General features: G+C 36.8%; 2 protein-coding genes across 6 annotated transcripts in view; one reads left to right on the top strand and one right to left on the bottom strand.

Annotated features, from left to right (window-relative positions):
- The first annotated feature begins 1,382 nt into the window (after window positions 1-1,382).
- On the top strand, window positions 1,383-4,583 carry LOC109084133 (creatine kinase M-type-like). The gene is made up of 7 exons (XM_042771169.1): window positions 1,383-1,539; window positions 2,669-2,878; window positions 2,996-3,150; window positions 3,224-3,356; window positions 3,439-3,734; window positions 3,836-4,025; window positions 4,113-4,583. Exons 2-7 carry the CDS (start codon window positions 2,689-2,691, stop codon window positions 4,289-4,291), a joined length of 1,143 nt encoding a protein of 380 aa, XP_042627103.1. The 5' UTR covers window positions 1,383-1,539; window positions 2,669-2,688; the 3' UTR covers window positions 4,292-4,583.
- Window positions 4,584-5,298: 715 nt separating this feature from the next.
- The window catches only part of LOC109084132 (MAP/microtubule affinity-regulating kinase 4-like), a 38,735-nt gene continuing 21,726 nt past the window's right edge, over window positions 5,299-22,307 (bottom strand). For 2 of the 5 annotated variants that reach the window (XM_042771165.1, XM_042771164.1), the window contains 14 exons: window positions 21,470-21,518; window positions 20,680-20,745; window positions 19,322-19,392; window positions 19,074-19,130; window positions 18,668-18,904; window positions 17,393-17,512; window positions 17,173-17,272; window positions 15,966-16,075; window positions 15,694-15,877; window positions 15,283-15,494; window positions 14,525-14,628; window positions 12,567-12,842; window positions 8,773-8,817; window positions 5,299-6,509 (listed from right to left, as the gene is read on the bottom strand). In XM_042771165.1, coding sequence (XP_042627099.1) covers window positions 6,176-6,509; window positions 8,773-8,817; window positions 12,567-12,842; window positions 14,525-14,628; window positions 15,283-15,494; window positions 15,694-15,877; window positions 15,966-16,075; window positions 17,173-17,272; window positions 17,393-17,512; window positions 18,668-18,904; window positions 19,074-19,130; window positions 19,322-19,392; window positions 20,680-20,745; window positions 21,470-21,518 — 1,965 coding nt within the window. In that variant the 3' untranslated portion in view covers window positions 5,299-6,175. Of the gene's footprint in view, window positions 6,510-8,466; window positions 8,507-8,772; window positions 8,818-10,706; window positions 10,790-12,566; window positions 12,843-14,524; window positions 14,629-15,282; window positions 15,495-15,693; window positions 15,878-15,965; window positions 16,076-17,172; window positions 17,273-17,392; window positions 17,513-18,667; window positions 18,905-19,073; window positions 19,131-19,321; window positions 19,393-20,679; window positions 20,746-21,469; window positions 21,519-22,307 lie in introns of all 5 variants that reach the window. The other 3 variants (XM_042771168.1, XM_042771166.1, XM_042771167.1) reach the window with 3 other exon arrangements.

Here is a 22,307-nt window from a genome sequence, read left to right as displayed (position 1 = left end):
GTTTTCTCTGTTCGTGGGGACCCCAACACACCCCGTTATGTCCACTCTCTGGTGGCAACTCTGTTATGTGACTGTCTTCTCTCATTAGGCATGCTATGGTGTTGAATGCATGGCTGCTAATTTTGGAGCAGTCTGTGGGCTTGAGTTTTTTCCTTTCCCCTTTCAGCCCTGGACTGCTCCACCAAACACAAAGGCTGTCCTGTACTATAGTAGACAAAACTCAATGTTTTTTTGAGATTTGGTCATCACCGAAATAGGACTTTGATGTAACATTTTGATCTCTCTTTGTATTTATTTTCATATCAGGTAATCCTGAGGGTAAAAACTAGAAAAACTAGTTCAGATCATATCTGCGATCTGGTAGAATCTGGCACATAAGCAGGAAAAGGATAATGGTTAAACTTGTCACATTGGGACACATAGACAGGGTGTAACTGTGAAATTGGACCCTGGGTATTAATATAGGGTACGTGGTTGAGTTGTCCTCTTCTATCTTTTTTGTACTGTTCACACACTTTCACAAACCTGTCCCTTCACTGATGTTATGGGAGTTATTTTCTCCATAGGGTTCCTGAATATTCTACCCACCTGTCACATGCTCAGTCATATGCTCTTAAAGCATTTCCCAGAGAGGGATCCACTAATGAACCAATGCATGCACACTTGAGTTTTACTTATTCAGTATAAAACTCCAATGTGTTTCCTTGGGATTTGAATGAAACAAATAGTTAGTCCTGCTCATGGATGTTTCCATTTTTGGTATAGTTCCAAGGCTGTCAGGCTGTATATATGTCCAAAGGCAGCTGCTTTCCTGTTTCTCTGCAATGGAGAATTAGATATATTTATATAGGACACTGGTTTCAGATTGACTGCTAATACACATATTCTCTCAGGTATAACAAAAATATGTCAGAGTTATAATATAATGCATGCAATGGTTTTAAGCAGCACAGCTCAGCCCTGACTGGACACTGAGAACCCTACAGGGTACAGTACAGGCCCAACTACTACCATAGTGAGAACAGTAATTTATGTATGCTATTCAATATTTTTAGCATAAAAAGTTAATATAGCCTATAAAGGCAATTTTAACTTTAATACATTCACTTAATAAATTTCACTTAGAAAAGATTAAAGTAGCAAAGACTTTAAGGCCTCAACACAATAGTGCTAATCAATTAATAACTGAATGCATTATAGTTCTTAAAATGAAGAAATGAACCTTCTTTATGCTTCTGCAGTGTCTTTGAGTTATTTCATAACTGAGCAAGAGAGAAATGCCTTTGTGAGGGGGTGGGGACAGCTGTCTCCCCATCTTGGGTGTTGTGATGTAGCTTCTTTCCTTTTAGAACCTGAAACCTCTATCAAGAAGTGCAGCTGTCCAATGAGGTTTGAGCACGTGCGAGCCGAGCAACCAATGGACAGCAAACATCGAAGTATATAAACCAAGGTTTGACATCTTGCAAAGTTGGGCAACCCCTACATTGGCTTGGTGAACAGGATCTGATCCCAAGGACTGTTACCTTTTCTCCCATACAGGTAAACTCAAGGGAGGGAATAAGGGATACTTCAATAACATGAAAAACTTCAGCCAAAAAAAGTGTGTAATACATTGTGGCTTTATGTGTGGTTGATCCAAATTATTTCCCCATACAAATTAATCAAACCTCATTGGTGTTAATGACTGGATCCCTGATGCACAATATCTGGATTCTTATGGAATTACTCTTGATTGTTGGAGTATAAGAAATGCACAGTTTTATAATTTTAAAGCTGTTCATGCTCATGGTAGATCTGTAGAAAGCTTATCATTGTCTGATAAGCACTGAATAGTCATAATGCATTGGAAAGCTTGTAAGAGAGCAGTCTGGAGTTGATTTGTTGTCTATGGCAGGAATGATCTGTGCGTGACATCTGCTGTACTTTGGTGCAAGGTCATGTTATCTTGGGGAATTTATAGCTGATGTATTTTACTCAAGTCTATTTATAATACTTCAGATATTCAATTTGTTTTGTATGCAACTGTGTGCCAAAAGCTGTGAATATGTGGACAAATAGATAAGTAATGATTTATTACTCCTAAACTGTAAGCATTTGATATTTCTTATATTTTGTTAATTACATTTTGCAATCAAGCAATTAAGCTAAATTGGGGTGGACATAATACCAATTATAGGGCACCCCTACCAGAAATTAGAGAGGTGAATGTGCTGTCTGCTTTGAGTGACGGGAGTGAGTTTGGCAGCCATGCTAAAAATATCACCTGCTGTCTGATGCATATAAGCATGTGTGCTATTCAACCATCATAGACATAGCACCATATTTTGTTACTAAGAGACTGAAGTTTACTTGGGACACAAAATATAGTATGCATTAACCTTGTCTGCAACTGTTGGCATCTTATTCGGGAAACTAGCGCTGCTTGTCCTTGACTGAACGCAAATGGGTAGTCATTCATTATTCTCTATATCAATGGCAGCGATGAGGAACGTTGGTTTCCCTCTTTCCTGGGTCCAATGAGTAAGCTACACCTTAGTAGGCCCGGGACAATGTTCCTGGTTGTCCACCATGACAACAGCTCTGCAGACAAGATTTGCAGACTAATCTGAGTCTCCAAAGCACATTGTAACTACTTTGTCAACTTGCCTTTCTACTTGTCTTTCGGCAGATCTCCGGAAAAGTGCAATCATGACTAAGAACTGCAACAACGATTACAAGATGAAGTTCTCTCTGGAGCTGGAATTCCCTGACCTCTCCCAGCACAACAATCACATGTCCAAGGTCCTGAATAAGGACATCTACAACAAACTCAGGAGCAAGTCAACCCCCAGTGGATTCACCCTGGATGACTGCATCCAGACTGGTGTGGACAACCCTGGTAAGTAGAACATGTAGAATACATTCTCCCACAGCAGCCAATCTTTCGAGATACCACAAGCAATGTTTTAGTTGTTCAATAAGATATATAAAGCACTACCTTTTGATCCCAATTCAGGCCATCCCTTCATCATGACTGTCGGCTGTGTGGCTGGTGATGAAGAGTCCTACGAAGTCTTCAAGGACTTGTTTGACCCCGTCATTTCTGACCGTCACGGTGGCTACAAGCCTACTGACAAGCACCAGACTGATCTGAACTGGGAGAACCTGAAGGTATGTTAAAGTTCTTCACATTATAGTTTTTATCAGTTTTACTCTACTGTGGCTGATGTTTACCTGTGCGCAGGGTGGTGATGACCTTGACTCCAACTACGTTCTGAGCAGCCGTGTACGTACCGGCCGCAGCATCAAGGGATTCACCCTGCCTCCCCACAACAGCCGTGGTGAGCGTAGAGCTGTGGAGAAGCTGTCCATTGAGGGTGAGTCTCATTAACGTTATGTCCTGACATCCATAAAGCAACATGCATGGTCTTATTGACATTCACATTGCTCCCCTCACAGCTCTGAACAGCCTGGATGGCGAGTTCAAGGGCAAGTACTACCCTCTGAAGGACATGACTGATAAGGAACAGGAGCAGCTCATTGCTGACCACTTCCTGTTTGACAAGCCTGTGTCCCCCCTGCTGCTGGCTGCTGGCATGGCTCGTGACTGGCCTGACGGAAGAGGCATCTGGCACAATGACAACAAGTCCTTCCTGGTGTGGGTGAATGAGGAGGATCACCTGCGTGTCATCTCCATGCAGAAGGGTGGCAACATGAAGGAAGTCTTCAGGAGGTTCTGCGTTGGCCTGCAAAAGGTAAACACCGTTACTACCTAATTATGCTGTACTTTTAATCCTCTGGTCGTCTAATGTGAAGATAAGCAACCGAAGGCCTGACTCCTTGTTGTATATTGCAGATTGAGGACGTCTTCAAGAAGCACAACCATGGTTTCATGTGGAACGAGCATCTTGGTTTCATCCTGACCTGCCCCTCTAACTTGGGTACCGGCCTGCGCGGTGGTGTGCACGTCAAGCTGCCCAAACTCAGCACACATGCCAAATTTGAGGAGATCCTGACCAGACTGCGTCTTCAAAAGCGTGGCACAGGTGGGCTTGAAATCATTGAATGTATAAAATGGCAGAGAGTTACACTGTGATCATCATTTTGAGACTCTTTGTACTTCTGTTATACAGGTGGTGTTGACACTGCATCTGTCGGCGGTGTGTTCGACATCTCCAACGCTGACCGTCTGGGCTCCTCCGAGGTGCAGCAGGTACAGCTGGTGGTTGATGGTGTGAAGCTCATGGTTGAAATGGAAAAGAAACTAGAGAAGGGCGAGTCCATTGATGACATGATCCCTGCCCAGAAGTAAAATAGTAAAAGTTCTTTTCTTTTTTATTTGTTCTTTCATGCAGTCATGCCATATTGACTTTTCCAAAAGACACTCCACCCTGCTCCCTTTTTTCCAACTTTTTTCTCTTTCCTTTCTTTCCATTTGTATTCTTTTTCCTGCACTTTTCCTTCTTATCTTCTTGTTCCTCCTGTGACATCCTGGGATCAAACCTCCACATAGCTAGAAAACCTTAGCTATGTTGTATTCACCTAAACATATATATTTTTTTTTTGGTTGTACAAAGTTAATAAATGGCCCCATGTGACAATCACCCTGTGTTTTAAGCCTTTATATTCTTGACAAGTCTTGATTTGTACCTTCAGACACAGCTGTTAACTTATGTATAAGTATGTAATGTATAACACAATTGTGGGGGATCCATTCAGAATTCTCAAAGCTGAACATCAATACACAATTGAAACCTTATGCACACGTTCATGAATACAATCAGCTAAGCTGACCCGAAAGTCATTGTGAGCACTAAAAGATGAGTACTTTGTGCAGAATAGCACAATGACTGTCAACAATAGTTCAAGCATGGTTTGTTATTTCTTTCTGTTATTATGAAGCCAGATCATGTTGGTTTTAATTATAACAAGTTAGGATATTTGCAAATCTTACACAATATATTTCAACCTGAAATGCAATAAATCAATAGAAATAGCTGGAACAAAGGATAATTCCTCGAATGACTAACACGCTTACAGAAAAAGATCAAAGAGTAAATTGTAAAGAGTGGTTTGAAAAGTACACATTCAGTAATTCACAAATTCATACCTGTATCTGTGGATATCAGGTTTAGAGCTACCAAATGAGTGCGATTTGTATTATTTGGCTTCTGAAAAGAAAAAAATAATTACTCTAGATAATAAGATCTCTATTGTTATGTATTCTTTACATATTCCCAATATATTTTCTTGAAAACTTCCATTAAGCAAATATCTTTGTTACAATTGGAATGAACAAAATAAAGACACACAAATCACTGGATTTCAGACAAATGTTGTATTAATCATTCTTGCATTTTCACACATTGCACAGCTCAGACATATTCCAATCTTTACGATGAGGACTTACTATGTCAAATCGGAGATAAACAAAGTCAACAGTCTGTTTGTGGTCATTCAGCAGAGTGCACTTACGGCAAGATAACAGAGGTTTCTCATCAGCGTAACACATACAAGAGCAACACAAAGAGCATTGTGTCTTGACTTGGCTCAACGGGATAAATTGCACCATTTGAAGGGAGAACTACTTTTAATGAGGTGATGTTGCTCACTCAGCCCTAAAGTGCTATGATGTGACCATGTAATGTGACGAATCTAAAAACAATGAGGCTCAGGAAAGCAGACATCACCTACTCAACCTGCATCACTGGCAGGTTTGACAACTAAACAAGATCATTAAAAAATGAGGATAAACTGCTATCATTTTCAGCACTTGCATTCAGCGGCTCTGCATGTTGTCTATGGTATGAAATAGTGTGGCTTTTATACGTGTTTTTGGTGAATATGGTAAAATAAAACATACTCTTCTCGCTGGCAAAGCAGAAGAATAGAAATAAAAAAATGAGTTAAATAGCAGCAGATAAAAAGGAATGAAAATGTACAGAGTGAACATGTCACAAAACATGGATGTTAAAAAAAAAACATGGCTAAGATACCAGGTAAAATCAGTGGTAAAACAGACCTGGTAAAGGGAGTTCCTTCAGCAGGGCTTTTGTGTGAGCAGGTGCCCAGTTCTCAATTTATATGTGCCAGTCTTTGTAGGCTTATAGGGGGCGGGGGTGTGGGCGGGGCTACATCCACTCATACCATCTTTCTGTCCAATGCTTTTGTCCCTGCCCTCCACCCCCTGTTGCCCTCAGAGTTCGATATCTTTGGAAACTTTGGTGGCAATGTCCCGAAAGGCAAGCGGTGCTCCCCACAGGCGCTTAAATCGAACACCGCTGGTCTCGGCGGGGCCATTGGGCAGCTGGCACACCTCTGCTTCGAAGGCAACTCGGGAGCCAGCAGCTCCGTGGGTGCAGGAGAGGAGGAAGGGCCCGGCCTGGTGGACCTGGCAACCGCAGCTCTGTGCTGCCTCCCGCAGAGCCAAAACCACCTCAGCCGGGTCCCGCGGGCTCTGCACCTTCACATCCCAGCCGCATCGGGGGGTCCGGGGCTCTGTCGCTTTTTGATACCCAGATAGATAGCGACTTTGGAGGGAGGAGGAGGTGAAATGAGGAAGAAATGGGGGTGGGCGATGACGTAAATGAGCGGATGGGTGATGGAGGGGGGACAAGAGAGAAATATATTAAAAATATGTAAGAACAAAAATCCAGACTTAAGTCTAGTAGTCTGTGATATTATTTAAATAAACTGATAATCAGTATATAGCAAGGTAACACTTTATAGTAAAAGTTCTAATTGTTAACATTAGGTAGAGCATTGGGTAACATTAAAGGGTTAGTTCACCCAAAAATGAAAATTTGCCCATAAATTACTCACTCTCAAGTCATCCTAGGTGTATATGACTTTCTTCTTTCAGACGAATCCAGTCGGAGTTATATTTAAAATTGTCTTTGATCTTTCAAGCTGTTTAATGGCACTCAGCAGGGGTTTACAGTGCATCAGTCCAAAAGGAGTGAAATAAAAAGCACCCATCCTTAATAAAAAGTGTCTCACACAACTCCGGGGTGGGGGGGGGAGCCATGTGAAACACTTTTTTTTAATGGATGGGCGCTTTTTATTTCACTCCTTTTGGACTGATGCACTGTAAACCCCTGCTGAGTGCCATTAAACAGCTTGAAACATCAAAGACAATTTTTTATATAACTCAGACTGGATTCGTCTGAAAGAAGAAAGTCATATACACCTAAGATTACTTAAGGGTGAGTAATTTATGGGCTAATTTTCATTTTCATGTGAACAACTTTATGATAGTTTATGATACCTAATGTATTTAATGTTTATGTGAACTTTGTGGTAAAGTGTTGCCAACAAAATCATCCTAAATAGTTTGAAATAAACATCCTAAAAAAGTCTGAAACACTTCTACAATCAATAGGAGTAAATGTTTGGATAAACACCAAAACCTGTTACCTTTCAGGAGACACTGGAGTTCTTCAGGATAATAAAATCATTTTCAAAAACAGTTCCAATCTGAGCATTATTTAAATTCAGTGTGACTATCAAAAAAAGTTGTAGAACATTTTCCAAGGTCTGAATAAAATGTGAATGCCATTAATTTTTTTTTTTTTAAATGTCAAGAAATACACTACCATTTAAAAATTTTGGGTCTGTTATATTTTTAAATGTTTCTGAAAGAAGTCTCACCAGAAGTCTCACCAAGGCTGCATGTATTTGATCAAAAACACAGTAACATTGTGAAATATTACTACAATTTAAATATTCATTTTATTTTTTCAAATATATTTTACAATGTGATTTATTCCTGTGATGGCAAAGCAGAATTTTCAGCAGCCATTACTCCAGTCTTCAGTGTCACATGATAATATAAATTTATATTGAATATAAAATTCAAAAGAACAGCATTTATTTGAAATGGAAAATGTGATTTTAATTTAATTTGAAAGACATTGTAAATGACTTTACTGTCAGTTTTTTTTTAGTCTTACTGACCCCAAACCTTTGAACAGTAGTGTATAAAAACATTCATACTTAAATTAATGGGCACATATGAATATAGGGATAAAATATAATAAAATAATAATCGAGCAAAAAATATTTGGTAGAGCACTATTGTATGTTTTTAACAAAACTCAGAAGAGATTCCTGTGCAGCCATACATCACCTGTCATGCACTACATAAACATACATTATTCCTACATGTAAATCTCAACCGAATGTAAACTGCATTCAAGGTACATACACTTGGCAGCTTTTAGCAATAATATATATTCAGATTAATAATTAAAAAAATGTCATTCAAACATCCATGTTAAAAAACTGAAATGTGACTTTCCAAATGCAACAGTCAACCACTGTCAGTGAATATGGAAAAGGTAAAGGGAAGGACAAATACGGATCTAAACAAAATCTAAAAACAAAATCTAAGCTAGGTTTGATGCACACAGTACACACTTCTATATAGTTAACAAAATGCAGTCACATTCTGATCTGCCATGGCACGGATCACATGCTAGAAATTACCTGTATTTTTTAGTCTGACTTTTTGTAGTTGTATCTGTAGCTAAGGAGAAGTAAGACAGAGTTAAAATCGTTTTAGTTTTAGTTTTTAGTTTTTTTTTACTGAGCAAATAATAGTAATTTATCTATCTAGATGATCGTTTTATGGTATTATTGTTCATTTTCCTCTACCTATTTTCTGTCTTTCTTCTGTTTGATTTATTTGCTTGTTTTCTGCAATGAAGAAGATGGTCCAGAATTGGAGGATGGATGGCTTATGTTATGTCCTCAGTCATATCTGTGTATTAAAAAGATAATGGAAACACTCACCTTGTGACCGGAGATCTGCAGACTCTCTCAGGTTCGTCTGTGACCCTCAAGAAGAAGACAAAGATTCATGTTAGGAATCAATCAGCCAACAGAGCAGAAATTAGTCTTCATCCCGCCCTCCACAAACAACCAATCGGACGAGTTCACATCTAAAACACCACAGACTTGCACTGTTACAGTGACGTCACCTTCAGCAATCCACAAAAACCACCAGACAACAAAAGAAAGTGACGACAATGATGGATTTATAGAGTAGGATTATGTTTTTAATATATTAATTAAGTTTTTCAGATGTCACCACACGTTGCTTAATGTCAGTGCAACACAAATTAAAGAAACATTCACAATTGTATCCTTAATAATACCATCTAAATAAATTAATTTCCTGTGTGTCTGGTTACATGCTTTTAAGTTGATTAATCTACTATTCTACATGAGATGTTAGAACAATATTAGTAGTTATTAATATAGCTTTAAACAAAGAAAGTGCTAGTTGACTGATGTCCACATGAGGGTGCTAGGGTTCAAGGCTGCTTCTATGTGCGCTTGTGAAATTTTCCATTCACATGATATGGCAAATGAGGTGGCCAGTGGATTCCCTCTTAAAGGAACAGTACATGGGCCTCTTCCTCAAACATTACATTGAAAATGGAGGGCTCTCTGTTGGGTGTAAATAAACCATATCTGGAGATTTGGTGAGAGGGATTTGGCATGAAAGGATGAAATACATGTTACATAACTAATCTGGATTTGAAATGGAGAGAGGAAGCCCCTGCCTGACTCTCCCTTGTGCAAAATTGTCCAGATGAAATTATTTTAAACAGCTGCTTCTGCATTTTTCACTAGAATCCTGATAAAGGCACACAGTATTCCTTGGACCAAGCTACATGCTATTCCCTTGAATGAGTAAAAAATGCATGAATGAATGCATAAAAAAGGCTGATACATGGATGGTGCTATGGTGTAAAAGACCCCTTGAGCATCAAACACAAATACAGCACTTTTTCAAATATTAAAATATCCACAAAAATGTAGTTTTACAAAATGCACTAACAATGACCAAAATAGTGTGGTTCTATCAAAACTGAAATCATTTACTCACCCTGTCATTTCAAACATGTATAATTATTTTCTTCTTATCACAAGCAAAATACTTTGCGTAATACACAAACTGACTGTCATGTTGTGGAAATGACAAATTTTGTGTAAAACTGCTCCAAACGTAGGGTTGTGATTCTGATTCCGATTCTGCTTATCAATTGCTTGTTTCGATTCCAATAAGATTAAAAAAATAAAAATTAAAAAAATAAGTCAAACATATTTATTCTGTCTTTTTACAAAGTGTTCTGTTGCAGCTGAATAACATGAGCCAAAATCAGCAGCCCACAGAACACTCAAGCTTAAAAGAGGAACATTTGCCTATGGTTTTAACAAAAATACCACAGCAAAAACAACTAGACTAACATCAATTTCAAACATTAAATTATTAAAGACAAGTACACAGTCGGTAATAAAATAGGAACAAACAAATTGATTATTAATATCATTAAATACAACTGAACAAATTTCAGGTATGCCAACAGAAACTGAAATCAAAAGTTTCAAAACAAAACAAAAAAAAAACTTTTTTAACTTCCGGAACCCAGCTGCGTTTTACAAAGCAGCTTTACAGCTCTCAAAACATCTGGCATGTATTCCACAAAAGAAAAAATACCATACAGGTTTGGAATGACATGACGGGGAGTATGATGACTATCCAAAATGTATATTTGTGGGTGAATTGTTCCTTTAAAAAGCAAATAAATATATGTGTAAAGCTCAAGGAGGTTTTCTGACACTCAGCGCCAACACAGAAGCCAAAGAGAGCGGTGAGACTGTGAGTATTTGGACAGACTGAGAGATGCAAAAAGGCCACAAACAGGAAGAAAACTTACTAACTGTTTTTGATCCCTGTGGCAGAGTGCAGCCCGAGACTGACTTGTTTGAGTTCTGGCGCTTAGAGGGGTCAAGATTGACCCTAAGAGTTGATGAAGGGAAGGAAAAAAGACAGTGAAGAGAAGGACAGTTTGGTAGACAGAAAGAAGAAGGGGAACAGGAAGATCGAGAGAGAAATAAGATTGCATCAAGGAAAAAAGCCAAAGAAACAAATAAACAAAACAGAAACACAGAGCACCCAACAATAGCCAAGAACAAGAGTTAGAGGGACACGAGGGGGAGCAGGTGCCTGAAGCTGTCGGTTAATAACAGAGGAGGCTTGAGGAAGAGTTAATGCAAAGAGTACATATGCAAACTTATGCAGAAAAAGGACTTTATCCATTGGATGGATGTCACCCTAGGTAGGTTAATCTAATCGGGAAGTTTCTTTAAGAGATAGAAGTGTTGCTCTAATCTTATTAAAAGCTTCTAGATGCGTACCCCTGCAAAAGTCATTCTTTCTGGCTTACAGCCCAGAGAGGCACATAAACAATTTCACTGAGGATGCTGAAGAGCAAAACACCCCATCAGCGTTCCTACAAGCTACTGAACATCTCAATTAAATTACATACTCCAAAAGCTCCCATATCTAACTCCATTACCTCCTCAGATTCCACAGGACAGTGGGCACCAAACCAAATGAAAGATGACTTTGTAAACTGATTGGCTTCTGCAGAGTCTGTGTCATTTTGATATTATGCAGCTAATGGGCCGATCACATCAAAGACGATAACTATAATTATAACTATAAAGTTATATATATATTTATATATATATATATATATATATAAATTCCATCTTATTACTGAGAGAATAGGGAAACGATATATCCTATATATCCTTGGAATCAGTTTCAGAACGTTTTTATTCCAGCTGAAGAACAATATAAACACTGACAGCCAATGAGAATCCACCCGAATTAAAGATCAACTGAATATTATCGTCTGTTGGTGTGAACGCTAATATATATATATATGTACATATATATATATGTACATATATATATAAATATATATATATATATATATATATATATATATATATATATCTGTATATATATATATATATATATATATACAGTAATTATCATTATAGTTATGTTTATAGTTATTATTTATTGGTGTGGACTCTAATATAGCTAACTATAGCTAACTATCGTCTGTTAGTGTGGACAATAATATAGTTATCTTTATAGTTACCGTTCTTGAGGTGAACACGAATCTAGTTATCATAATAGTTATATTTTTAGTTATTGTCTGTTGGTGTGGACACTAATGTAGTGATCATTATAGTTATCCGTTAATATGCAGTAGTTATCGTTAAAGTTGTGTTTATAGTTAAAGTTCCTTGGTGCGGATGATAATGTAGTTGTCTTTATAGTTATCGTCCATTGGGTGGATATATAAAATGAATATAATTATTGTTGTAGTTATATGTATAGTTACCGGCCATTGGTGCAGACACTAATATCATTACGGTTATAGTTATCTTTATAATCATTGTTCTTGGGGCAGATGGTAATATTGTTTTATTTATAGTTAGCATCCATTGGTGTGGATGTTAACGTTAAAGTTATTGTTCTTGGTGTAGATATTAATATACATATCTTTATAGTTCAATTTATAGTTATTCTCTGGTGTGAACAGGCCTTAAACGTCCTCAGATAGCACCATGCTAACTCTAAACAGTGGAATATTTGGAAAGAGCAAACTGATGATGTGGAACTTGATTTTATTTGGATCTATTATCATCTATAATATTCAAAAGTTTACTCGCTTAAAGTCATTAATTAATTAATAAAGTCATCATTCTCTTCTTACCTGCGGGTAAGTTTTGAGGTCAGCTTAGTGAACAAGTTTGTGGTGGCACGGCTACGGGAGTGGGGCAGAGGGCTGGCCTCGTGGGAGAGGGTGGGTGAGGTGGGGGGTGCGTGGGTGGGAGTCCGGTGGTCCCGGAGCTGGCCCCCGTGGAAGGTGCTGCGGATGGTGGAGCCCCTCGTCAACCGAGAACGCTCGGAAGATGTGGAGCTGGAGGCCCCGGCCCCGGTGATGCTGTGGGTAGACGGGGAGGCTGGAGGTAATCGATGTGACAAGGAGCTGAGGAAAGACACAAGAAAAATGCATGTGAAAATACAAAAATCTAGCTTTAAGGGACAGTGCAGTGATACAGTATGTCATTAATCCCGCTTATTAGCAGTTACCATGGATCTAACTGGAGGCTACTTTGGTAACAGAACTTAATCCATAAGACAAAGTCCAAAACGAAACACAGTAGCAGTTCTGTAGCGATACGATTAAACCAATATCAGATCTCGAGGCTCAGAGAGGCAGCTCTGGCTGAGTTTAGTTGAGCGTAAATGTGAGGCAGGATGCTGAGTCACTGAGGCATGAGCTCTCTTGTGTTCTTATTCCCATCTCAGAAACAGCCACTTAAGGCAAATTAAAACTGAACCCATAGTGGAAAAAAGCTTGCACACGACTGCACATCTGAATCCTGGAGACAGAGATACGCAGAGAATGGTGAAGGCGAGAGAAATCTCTTTTATTTTCTATTTATTAAACTAATCCGAACCAGGGAAACAGGAGAGAAAGTCATAGGACAAAGAGAGGAGAGAAAAGGAGAGCAAGAAGAAAAATGATGATCCACAACTCACACACACAATGGTACTGGCATTACTAAGGTGTTCATAGTGGTGGTTAACAGCTTTGGGTGGTTAACAGGGTGTTGTTACCAAGGACCCCTTGAATACTTTTGGAGTTGCTTAGACAAGCAGAAGCACACCTCTTCTCTTGAATAGGAATAGTGATGCTGTCCATAGCAACTGGCACTACTAATGTCTCAGTTCAGATGGGTTCACATCGCAGACGTGCAGCTCTTGGCACCAGACTGCCTCTGTCCCCTGCGCTCAGTTTTGGCAGAAATCTAACAGATCTCACATGCTGCCTCAGTTTGCCCACTGGCCAGGTGCCACTTCTCTTAATGCTCTAAATAACCCTGCGCTGATGGACCTTACACACACGCACACACACAGGATTTCCTATAACAGAGTTTCACATATTAGCTTCTATTGGTCGGAAACACTGCAGTCATTAATAGCAGTTCTGGGCAGTAAATTTGTGTGATGAAGGGGACTGAAATAGCTTGGCTGGGTTGAGTGTATTCAGTGTATATACTGTATGGGGTCCAATAAATTTGAGTCTAGTCTGGGATATAACAACTCAGAATTTAGGTTTGATGCAATTAAACAGTAAAATTAATAAATTCTATTGAAATATTCCACATTATTTCAAACTCAAAAATCAAGTATGCAAATCTGTGTTTTATTAATATTAATATCAATAAAACCATTAACCTGATAATACTATTCGCAAAAAAATCATTGTATTCAATTATAAAAATAATTTCAGATTTCACTGTGTATTTGTCACATTCTGGTGACGGTGATTCTGCGTGTGTGGACACGTGTGCTGTACTAGCTGGGCTCGGGGGAGGGAGACAGACAATCCACGAGCCTCCTCTCGTTCTCTTTAAGTCACATGACACCCAGTCTTTGGGCCTCCCCCGAAGAGGAGGAAAGACAGAGAGGAGGGAGGGTGAGAGAAGGACAGCTAAGCAGCCACCATCTGCCACTGCTGAAGCAGAACAGACCAAATCCATCTCAATAATCAAGCACACAGAAAAAAATATTTTCAGCTTCAGCATGTACATCAATTCTGAAACTTCAATGCATATATACAAAAATAAAATACAGAGACACATACACAGAGACATGTTTTACCTGTTCTCTTTCCCATTCTGTAGTAATGGTTGTCTGTCAGTGCTCGTACGGTCCGTACATACATAAGTGTTCCTACGGCTCATGGCACTGACAGGGATGTTGTTCTAAAGCATGAAACAGGAAGCAGGTATTGAAAACCACAAAACAATGGATTTTACACAGGTATACTATTGCAGCTATCCAAATATGACAAGCTTTTCTGACACAGCTGTCCTCAGAAATTCATGCATGCAAGAAAACATCACTTTATGACCAGAGAATGCCGATAACAAATTTGAACATGTGCCATTATATCTCGGGGAATAATTGTTGTTATTGATGAATTTGGTATATAGGAAGTTATGTAACAATTTAATGGCAACACTTGAACTGTCATTAGCATGATATTTATTTTCTACTCTATTAAATGAATAGTGCATCTAAAAATAAAATAAATCCGTCATTGTTTACTTATGTCTTTGGAAACTTTCTTCTTTCTTCTGTGGAACACAAAATAAGTTATTTTTATAGCAGAATATCCAGCTTCCCTTTTCCACAGAATGAAAGTAAACAGTGACCACGGCTGTAAGTAAGGTTGACGGCTTGAATTTCAGTTGGTTCCTTGCATAAATCTACCATATGGCTTCAAAAGACTTGGAATATAGTGCACAAACCCTAAAACAGAATTTGTGAACAATTGTGAATAATCTCCTGAACAATTAATATTTGAATTGATATTTCCTGCAACAGGATGTATATGATTTCCTGTGCTTGATTACCGTTGTTGTATTGATGTCTTTGCGGCGGTCAGGGATCTCAGATTTGTTGGGGTTGTTGGCTTTGCTGACCATGGGGCTCGACGGGGGGATGCTACGATTGCCCACCACACTGCAGCTGGCCTTCCTCGAGGGCAGACGTTCCTCTTTTAGTTCCCCCTCTCCTGTACTGGTGGGGCTGCGCTTGGGGTGGGCTACTGGCACTGATGGCCCACCTGACAAACATTATAAATAATGACAATTATACTGTAAATTATTATTATTATTACAAAAATATAATGGTTGCTTTTAATAATTATTATTATTACTGATAATAATAATTATTATTATTATTTTAACCTATAATTATAATTAAGCTATAAATAATATCAAACTATAAAAATGAAATGATCTATGAGTGGTGTGGGGACTCACAGAAGTCGCTGTGCCTCCTCTGGCGGTGGTAGGTGGAGGCACTGCGCTGGGGTTTAGCGTGACTGGAGGCAGAGGTGGGGCTGGATGAGGAGGTGGAGGAGTGTTTGCTGGTGCCATTCGTGATGGGACTGGGCCGCACCCGTGCTAGAGACAAACTGCTGCTCGAACGCGACTCAATGCCATCCTATATGGGAAACATATACTGTAAGATATAACACACTTATAGGATAGCGCGCAGGCTGTTCTCAGGTCAGCGGCAATCTCTATCTCACCTCATTCTTGCGGCCTAGCAGCAGATACATGGAAAATATCTCATTGTACTTCTGTGTGCTCAAGGCATCTTTGATTTCATCACGGGTGTAACCCATTCCTACCATCACATCTGTGTGACCAGAGAGGGAGCAAAAATAAGCAAGTAGTCATTTATCAAACAATTTTACCCAAATTTGAGCAATCTGGTATACTACTAATCTGGTATACTACTAGTATACTACTGGTCTACAATGCAAAAAAATCATTACCCCCTTTTTTAGTAACCTGTCTTATTACATATAAGAAAAAAAAATATACATCTTAAAAACAAGATACATTTTACTATGATAAGTAAAATTGTGAAAGGTAAGCTTTTCTTCACAGAATATACACTACCGATTTTATTAAAGAAATTCATACTTTTATTGAGCAAGGATGCATTAAATTGATCAAAAAACGTATTTGTTACATTGTTACAAAAGATTTCCTAGAATGATTTCTGAAAGATCATGTGACACTCAAGACTGCTGAAAATTTAGCTTTACATCACACGAATAAATTATATTTTGAAATATATTAAAATAGAAAACAGTTATTTTAAATTGTAGTAATATTTCACGATATTACAGTTTTGACTATTTAAATTAAAAAATATACAGTAGTGTAAATTTATTACTCAAATATTATATTATTTGGTGTGTCATTTTATTTTTATTGTTTGATTTCATCCAAAATAAAAGTTTTGTTTACATAATATATGTATGTGTACAGGGTATATTTATTATGTATATATAAATACACACACATAAATTATATATTTAGAAAATATTTAGATGTATATACATTTATATATTTATATTCTTATATTTTATATTATATATAAATATATTTAATATATAAACATAACATATTCTTCTTAAATATATACATGCATGTGTGTGTATTTATATATACATAATAAATATACACAGTATACACACATATATTATTTAAAACAAAACTTTTATTTTGGATGTGATTAATCGTGATTAATCATTTGACAGCCCTAAAAAATATGTAAAAAAAAAAAAAAAAAAAAAAAAAGTATTGACATCCTAAGTATAAATGTGCAAGATACATCTTGTTATGAGTATGTTTATATACTAGAAAGCCAAAAAAAAAAAGAAAACTATTTTCTGAAAAATCATGTAAAAGGGCCAAAAGGGGAAATGTGGCATCATTGCTTACCTATACGGCTACTGTCATTATAATCCTCCACAGGCTCTACATGAGGTTTCAGCTCGTCCTTTTCATAACCAATATTCATCCACTTATCCTTCATGATTTGCTGAAAGGGAAGAACAGAAAGTCAGATAGAGTGAGCAAAAGCCCGCAGATCCATGCAAACTCAATAAGACGTGTTATCAGCTGTGATGGTCGATTGCGGGTCACAGTTGCTCCTCCTCACCTCCAGGGTGCAGCGCTTGGTGGGGTTGAGCACAAGAAACCGGCGCAGGATGCTCTCACAGTCAGTAGACATGTAGAATGGCACACGGTATTTCCCCCTCAACACACGCTCACGCAGCTCCTGAGGGAAAAACACAGACTTCTATTAAACACAAGATCTAATTCTGAACCCGTCAGCCACCGAATCGCCCACACGGCACAACACGGCTCACTTGACCTACATTACTTGAGAGCAAAGCATTTCATAAGAGCAACTGCTGCATGTGTGCTGCCTTAGAAAATGTCTCAAATTGTTGTCATATGACTGTTCAGAATGACATAAGATTTTACATTGAATATAAGTTGTTACTCAACATATTAAAAAGCTTACTACAAAAGTAAACAAAAATGTCCTTAATATTAAAGTTGAATGTTTCTACCAATAAACACACTGTGGCACTTATTTAATGTAGACGTAATTTCTTTTATCTTCAACATGAATTCCACTGTTTTCGAGAATGAGAAAAATATCCTAATATCTACTGATCAAATATGTTTTTACTGAAATATAGACAATACATGCAGCCCTTAAACAGAGAAACTGACTAATATACAACAAATAAATAAATAATTTTATTGACCAGAGCTATCATAGTGCTCACAAACAATGGAAATATATAAATATTGCATAATAACAGGGCATTACAGATTTTTATTTATTATAACTGCTGATATCAGATATATATTGGCCAATATTATACATTTACATGTTTGCATTTTCATTATTTTTACATGTGGATTGTTTTTGCCATCATTTAATCATCATTTAATATATATATATATATATATATATATATATTATATATATATTTATATATATATTATATATATGTGTGTGTGTAATAACTGTTAAATGTAATTTTAAGCAAATCTTATTTTAAAATCTACTTTCCATACTGTACATTAAATGCTGTAATATTAAATACACTTGTATTATTAAAAAATAATTGATTTTAGTTTAGTTTATGCTTTATTTTAATTAATATACACAAAAAATAGTGCAGAATGTTAATGGCGACCATTTATCAATTATCGCCCTAGAATATTACAATAATTATTAGCCTAACTCTATCAGGGGGAATTTTAATATCAGTGCATTCCAACCTACCACTGGAAAAAATATTACAATTAAAAATGAATATCATTGATTGACTTTTTTGACATACTGTACTCATGCATCCCTCTACTCTTTTACAAGGCCTTTCTTTCGTTTCTTATACTGAGTTGAGTAATTTACCTTGAGGTTTTGTCCATCAAAGGGCAGTGATCCGCTGACCAGTGTGTACAGTATAACTCCCAGACTCCAGATGTCCACCTCTGGCCCATCATACTTCTTCCCCTGAAAGAGCTCTGGGGCGGCGTAAGGGGGGCTGCCACAGAACGTGTCCAGTTTACTGCCCAACTTAAATTCATTACTGAAGCCAAAGTCAGCAATCTTGATGTTGGAGTCTGCATCAAGCAGGAGGTTTTCCGCCTGAGTGAGGTATAAGATGGAATAAATGACCATGAGCAAGAATTTAATAGTTTTGCACTCCCGTTTTTTTTAAAAGGGAGCAAAGTGTGTAATGGTAAAGCCTTTACTGTTTTATGAAAGTAACAGATGCAATAAAATAACATTATAAGTCATGTGAAAGAACAATAACCTTAAGGTCCCTGTGAACAATATTCTTCTGATGACAGTAATGAACCGCAGACACGATCTGAAAGGGAAACACAGACAATGATATCTCTGAAACAGGAAACAGGAATAAAACAGGGTAATAGGAATAAAAATGTATAGCATGTTTAACACATTAAAAACAGAAAATACCGCTTGGCTTTGCTCCTTTTAGATGTTTATCTCATCAAAGGTGAACAAGTTTTAAGTTGCAATGATTATGATATGCCTTACCTGCCGGAATTTAGCACGCGCATCCTTTTCCTTCATTCTCCCGTGGGATACGAGGTAGTCAAATACTTCACCTACCATAGAAGAAAAATTTCAGTAAACTTAAAAATAATAATAATATTTTCCAAAATTTAAACTTCTTCAAGGAAATAGTTGAAACAAGATAATAATTATCTATTTTAATTTATTTTGGTTGATAACTGATACTGCGAAGGGCGAGATATACAGTATACAATAGAATTATCACCCAGCTCCGATCTGTTAAATGCAACTATAACACATGAAGATATTAAGATACTAACATCATGAATTTCTGTAAAGCTGCTTTGAATCAATGTGCATTATGAATTCCTCTTGATAAATCATGAATTTCTGTAAAGCTGCTTTGAATCAATGTGCATTATGAATTCCTCTTGATAAACAGCCGATATTGATATTTTTTTGCTAAAAAAAATTTAAAATTCTACATTATTTAATGAAATTGAAGTAAAATTTAATTGCTCAAAGGAAATTTTAATATTGTTTACAAAATATGCACATTTAAATAAAACTTAGTTGAAGTATGAGGAAATTGAAGTATGAGTAAAGATTCAAATAAACACACATTGGATGGGTAATGGAGGTCACTAATATAACTCATCTAGTTATGGACAATCGATTGGGAATTTCCTAACTAATGAAGTTAGCTACTTAATACCCAACGACTGGACACAATATTTCATTCTACCACGTATTCACTGATGACAGAATGAGATTCATTAGAGAGGAAGGAATGGATAATGAATGAGCGTCCAGTAAGATGCCCTTGCTTAGCGCTGTACGTGTGCTTGTCCGTACTCTCGCACACTCATCCGCCTCATCAGATAGATTAGGAGTGGAAACGTGTGATTCATTAAGAGAGCAGCCAATTCAAGCTCCACAAACAGGACGGGCTAACGTTAAATTAAGCCTGATTTGACTATGAGCATCTTTACTAGCGGCAAATCAGTATAATTGCTGAGCTGTGTGGGCCCGGCTTCAGTGAATGCACATGAAACTTATAGAAGGAGGAAGGAAGGGAAAGATAAGAAGAGAGACAAAGAAGGAAGCCTGTGCAGCTGTGCTCAGTGCAGAGTCTGATTGATGTGACAGTCACACACATGCATGTTTATGTGTGAGCGCATACAAAGACTGGAGACACGTGTGATTATTCATGTCGAAAGGTATCAAAGCTAGACAGTATATTTGGTATTAATGAGAAAGAGAGAAAAGCAGAAACATAGTTCTAATAATTTTCAACAAAGTAATTTGCTACATTGAAGTAACTTTTTCTAACATAGTCTATAAAAGTGTGTGTATGTTGAAGTGAGGAGGAATCGTACCACCACTGGCATATTCCATCACAAGGTAAAGTGTCTTCTCCGTCTCGATCACTTCAAAGAGCTGAACTGTAGATATAAGAAAAAAATTCACAATCAGGAGATCATTTTACCATGTGCAAAAAAGTAATAAGTAAACTGAGCAATAGAGAATATGTGCCGGTTGTTGACTCCAAGAAAATCTTCAGCCAAAAATGAAAATTCACTCAATAATTTACCCAAATAATTTTTTACTGAAAATGTTTTCCTCAACGTAGCTCTTTAATCTCACTGCACTGACATATATTCAGATATGACACCCCATATTTGAGCACCTTTTTTTTCTTTTTTTTTTTTTGAAGTTGAACAGTCCGACATGAAGTTCAACATTTATTGAAACAAAGCTGACATAAAATGAAATATAAATATTAGATGAAAAACTTAGGAATGTTGCCTTGGCAACTAACTGTAACTGTAAAATAAGTTGAAGCACTAAAATTACTAAAACTTAAATAAAAATAAATTAAAATGTAATTTTTTTTTTTGCTCTTTTATTCATTTTATTTGTATAAAGGAATTGTCTTAATTAATATTTGAAGTAAAAGTATTTATGGAAGACATAAAAATAAAAGCCAATTCAAAATATTAATAACTTGTATATAAGAGTATATAAATAATACTAATATAACACTGCTACAGATGCCGATAATATGAACTGAATGAATTTTAGAGGTGGTCAGTGTCTTTTGAGAGGTCTCAGATGTTGACATTTTGGCAAAGTAAACGTTCATGCAAAAGCATCTAAAATACTCACCTATGTTTGGGTGATTGAGGCCCTTCATGATCCGTACCTCTCGAAAGAGCTGAGGAGAAATACAGTGAGAAAGTAATCAGTCAAATTGGACAAAAACTTCTGTTTATTCAACAACAACATGGAAATATAGAGTATTATAATTCGTAATATATAATTTAAAATGAATATACTATAATTAAATCTTAATATAATTAGAAAATAAATACAATTAACAATTAAATATAGTACATATAATTAATATGTACTTTTAAATAATCATTACTTTATACCCAAATGCTGATAATATAATTTGATAATATAATCAAAACATTTTCACTAGTGGTCTCAGACTTTCTGATCCTCTTTTCAGTCATGTTTAGTGGTTGATAAAATCATCTCGGTCAGAAACGTTTCAATGATAACATCAATAAAACATCAGAATCCACAATGACCCTGCAGAGACTGATGGATGGGGATTCGTGCAAATCCATAAATAGCATTTACACCGAAGCCCACGATAAATACAAAACAGCTCACACTCTCTGACACAACCATGAAATATATTTTGAAATTGAAAATATATTTAGTTGCAACCTTCATATACCAAAATATATTTCAAGGGCATGAAAATACATTTCCAGTCTTAAGAGTAGCCTATATTTAGGCTAAATGAAAATGTGGATGGAACAGCATACTAGAGATCAAAACTAGATTTATAATGATTTAAATAAAATTTTCTTTGGAACATTGTAAAGTATTTTCCTTGCTGATTTTATATGTTCCCATGAATTATAAACAACAAATAAAGCTTTTCTTCAAATGTAACATCCGTCAAGGAATTTTCTTGGATTGAAATTTG

Source organism: Cyprinus carpio, chromosome A15 (assembly GCF_018340385.1).
Source record: "Cyprinus carpio isolate SPL01 chromosome A15, ASM1834038v1, whole genome shotgun sequence".
NCBI lineage: Eukaryota > Metazoa > Chordata > Actinopteri > Cypriniformes > Cyprinidae > Cyprinus > Cyprinus carpio.
The sequence above is the reverse complement of the archived record's forward strand: the minus strand, read 5'-3'. Positions and strand labels throughout refer to the sequence as shown.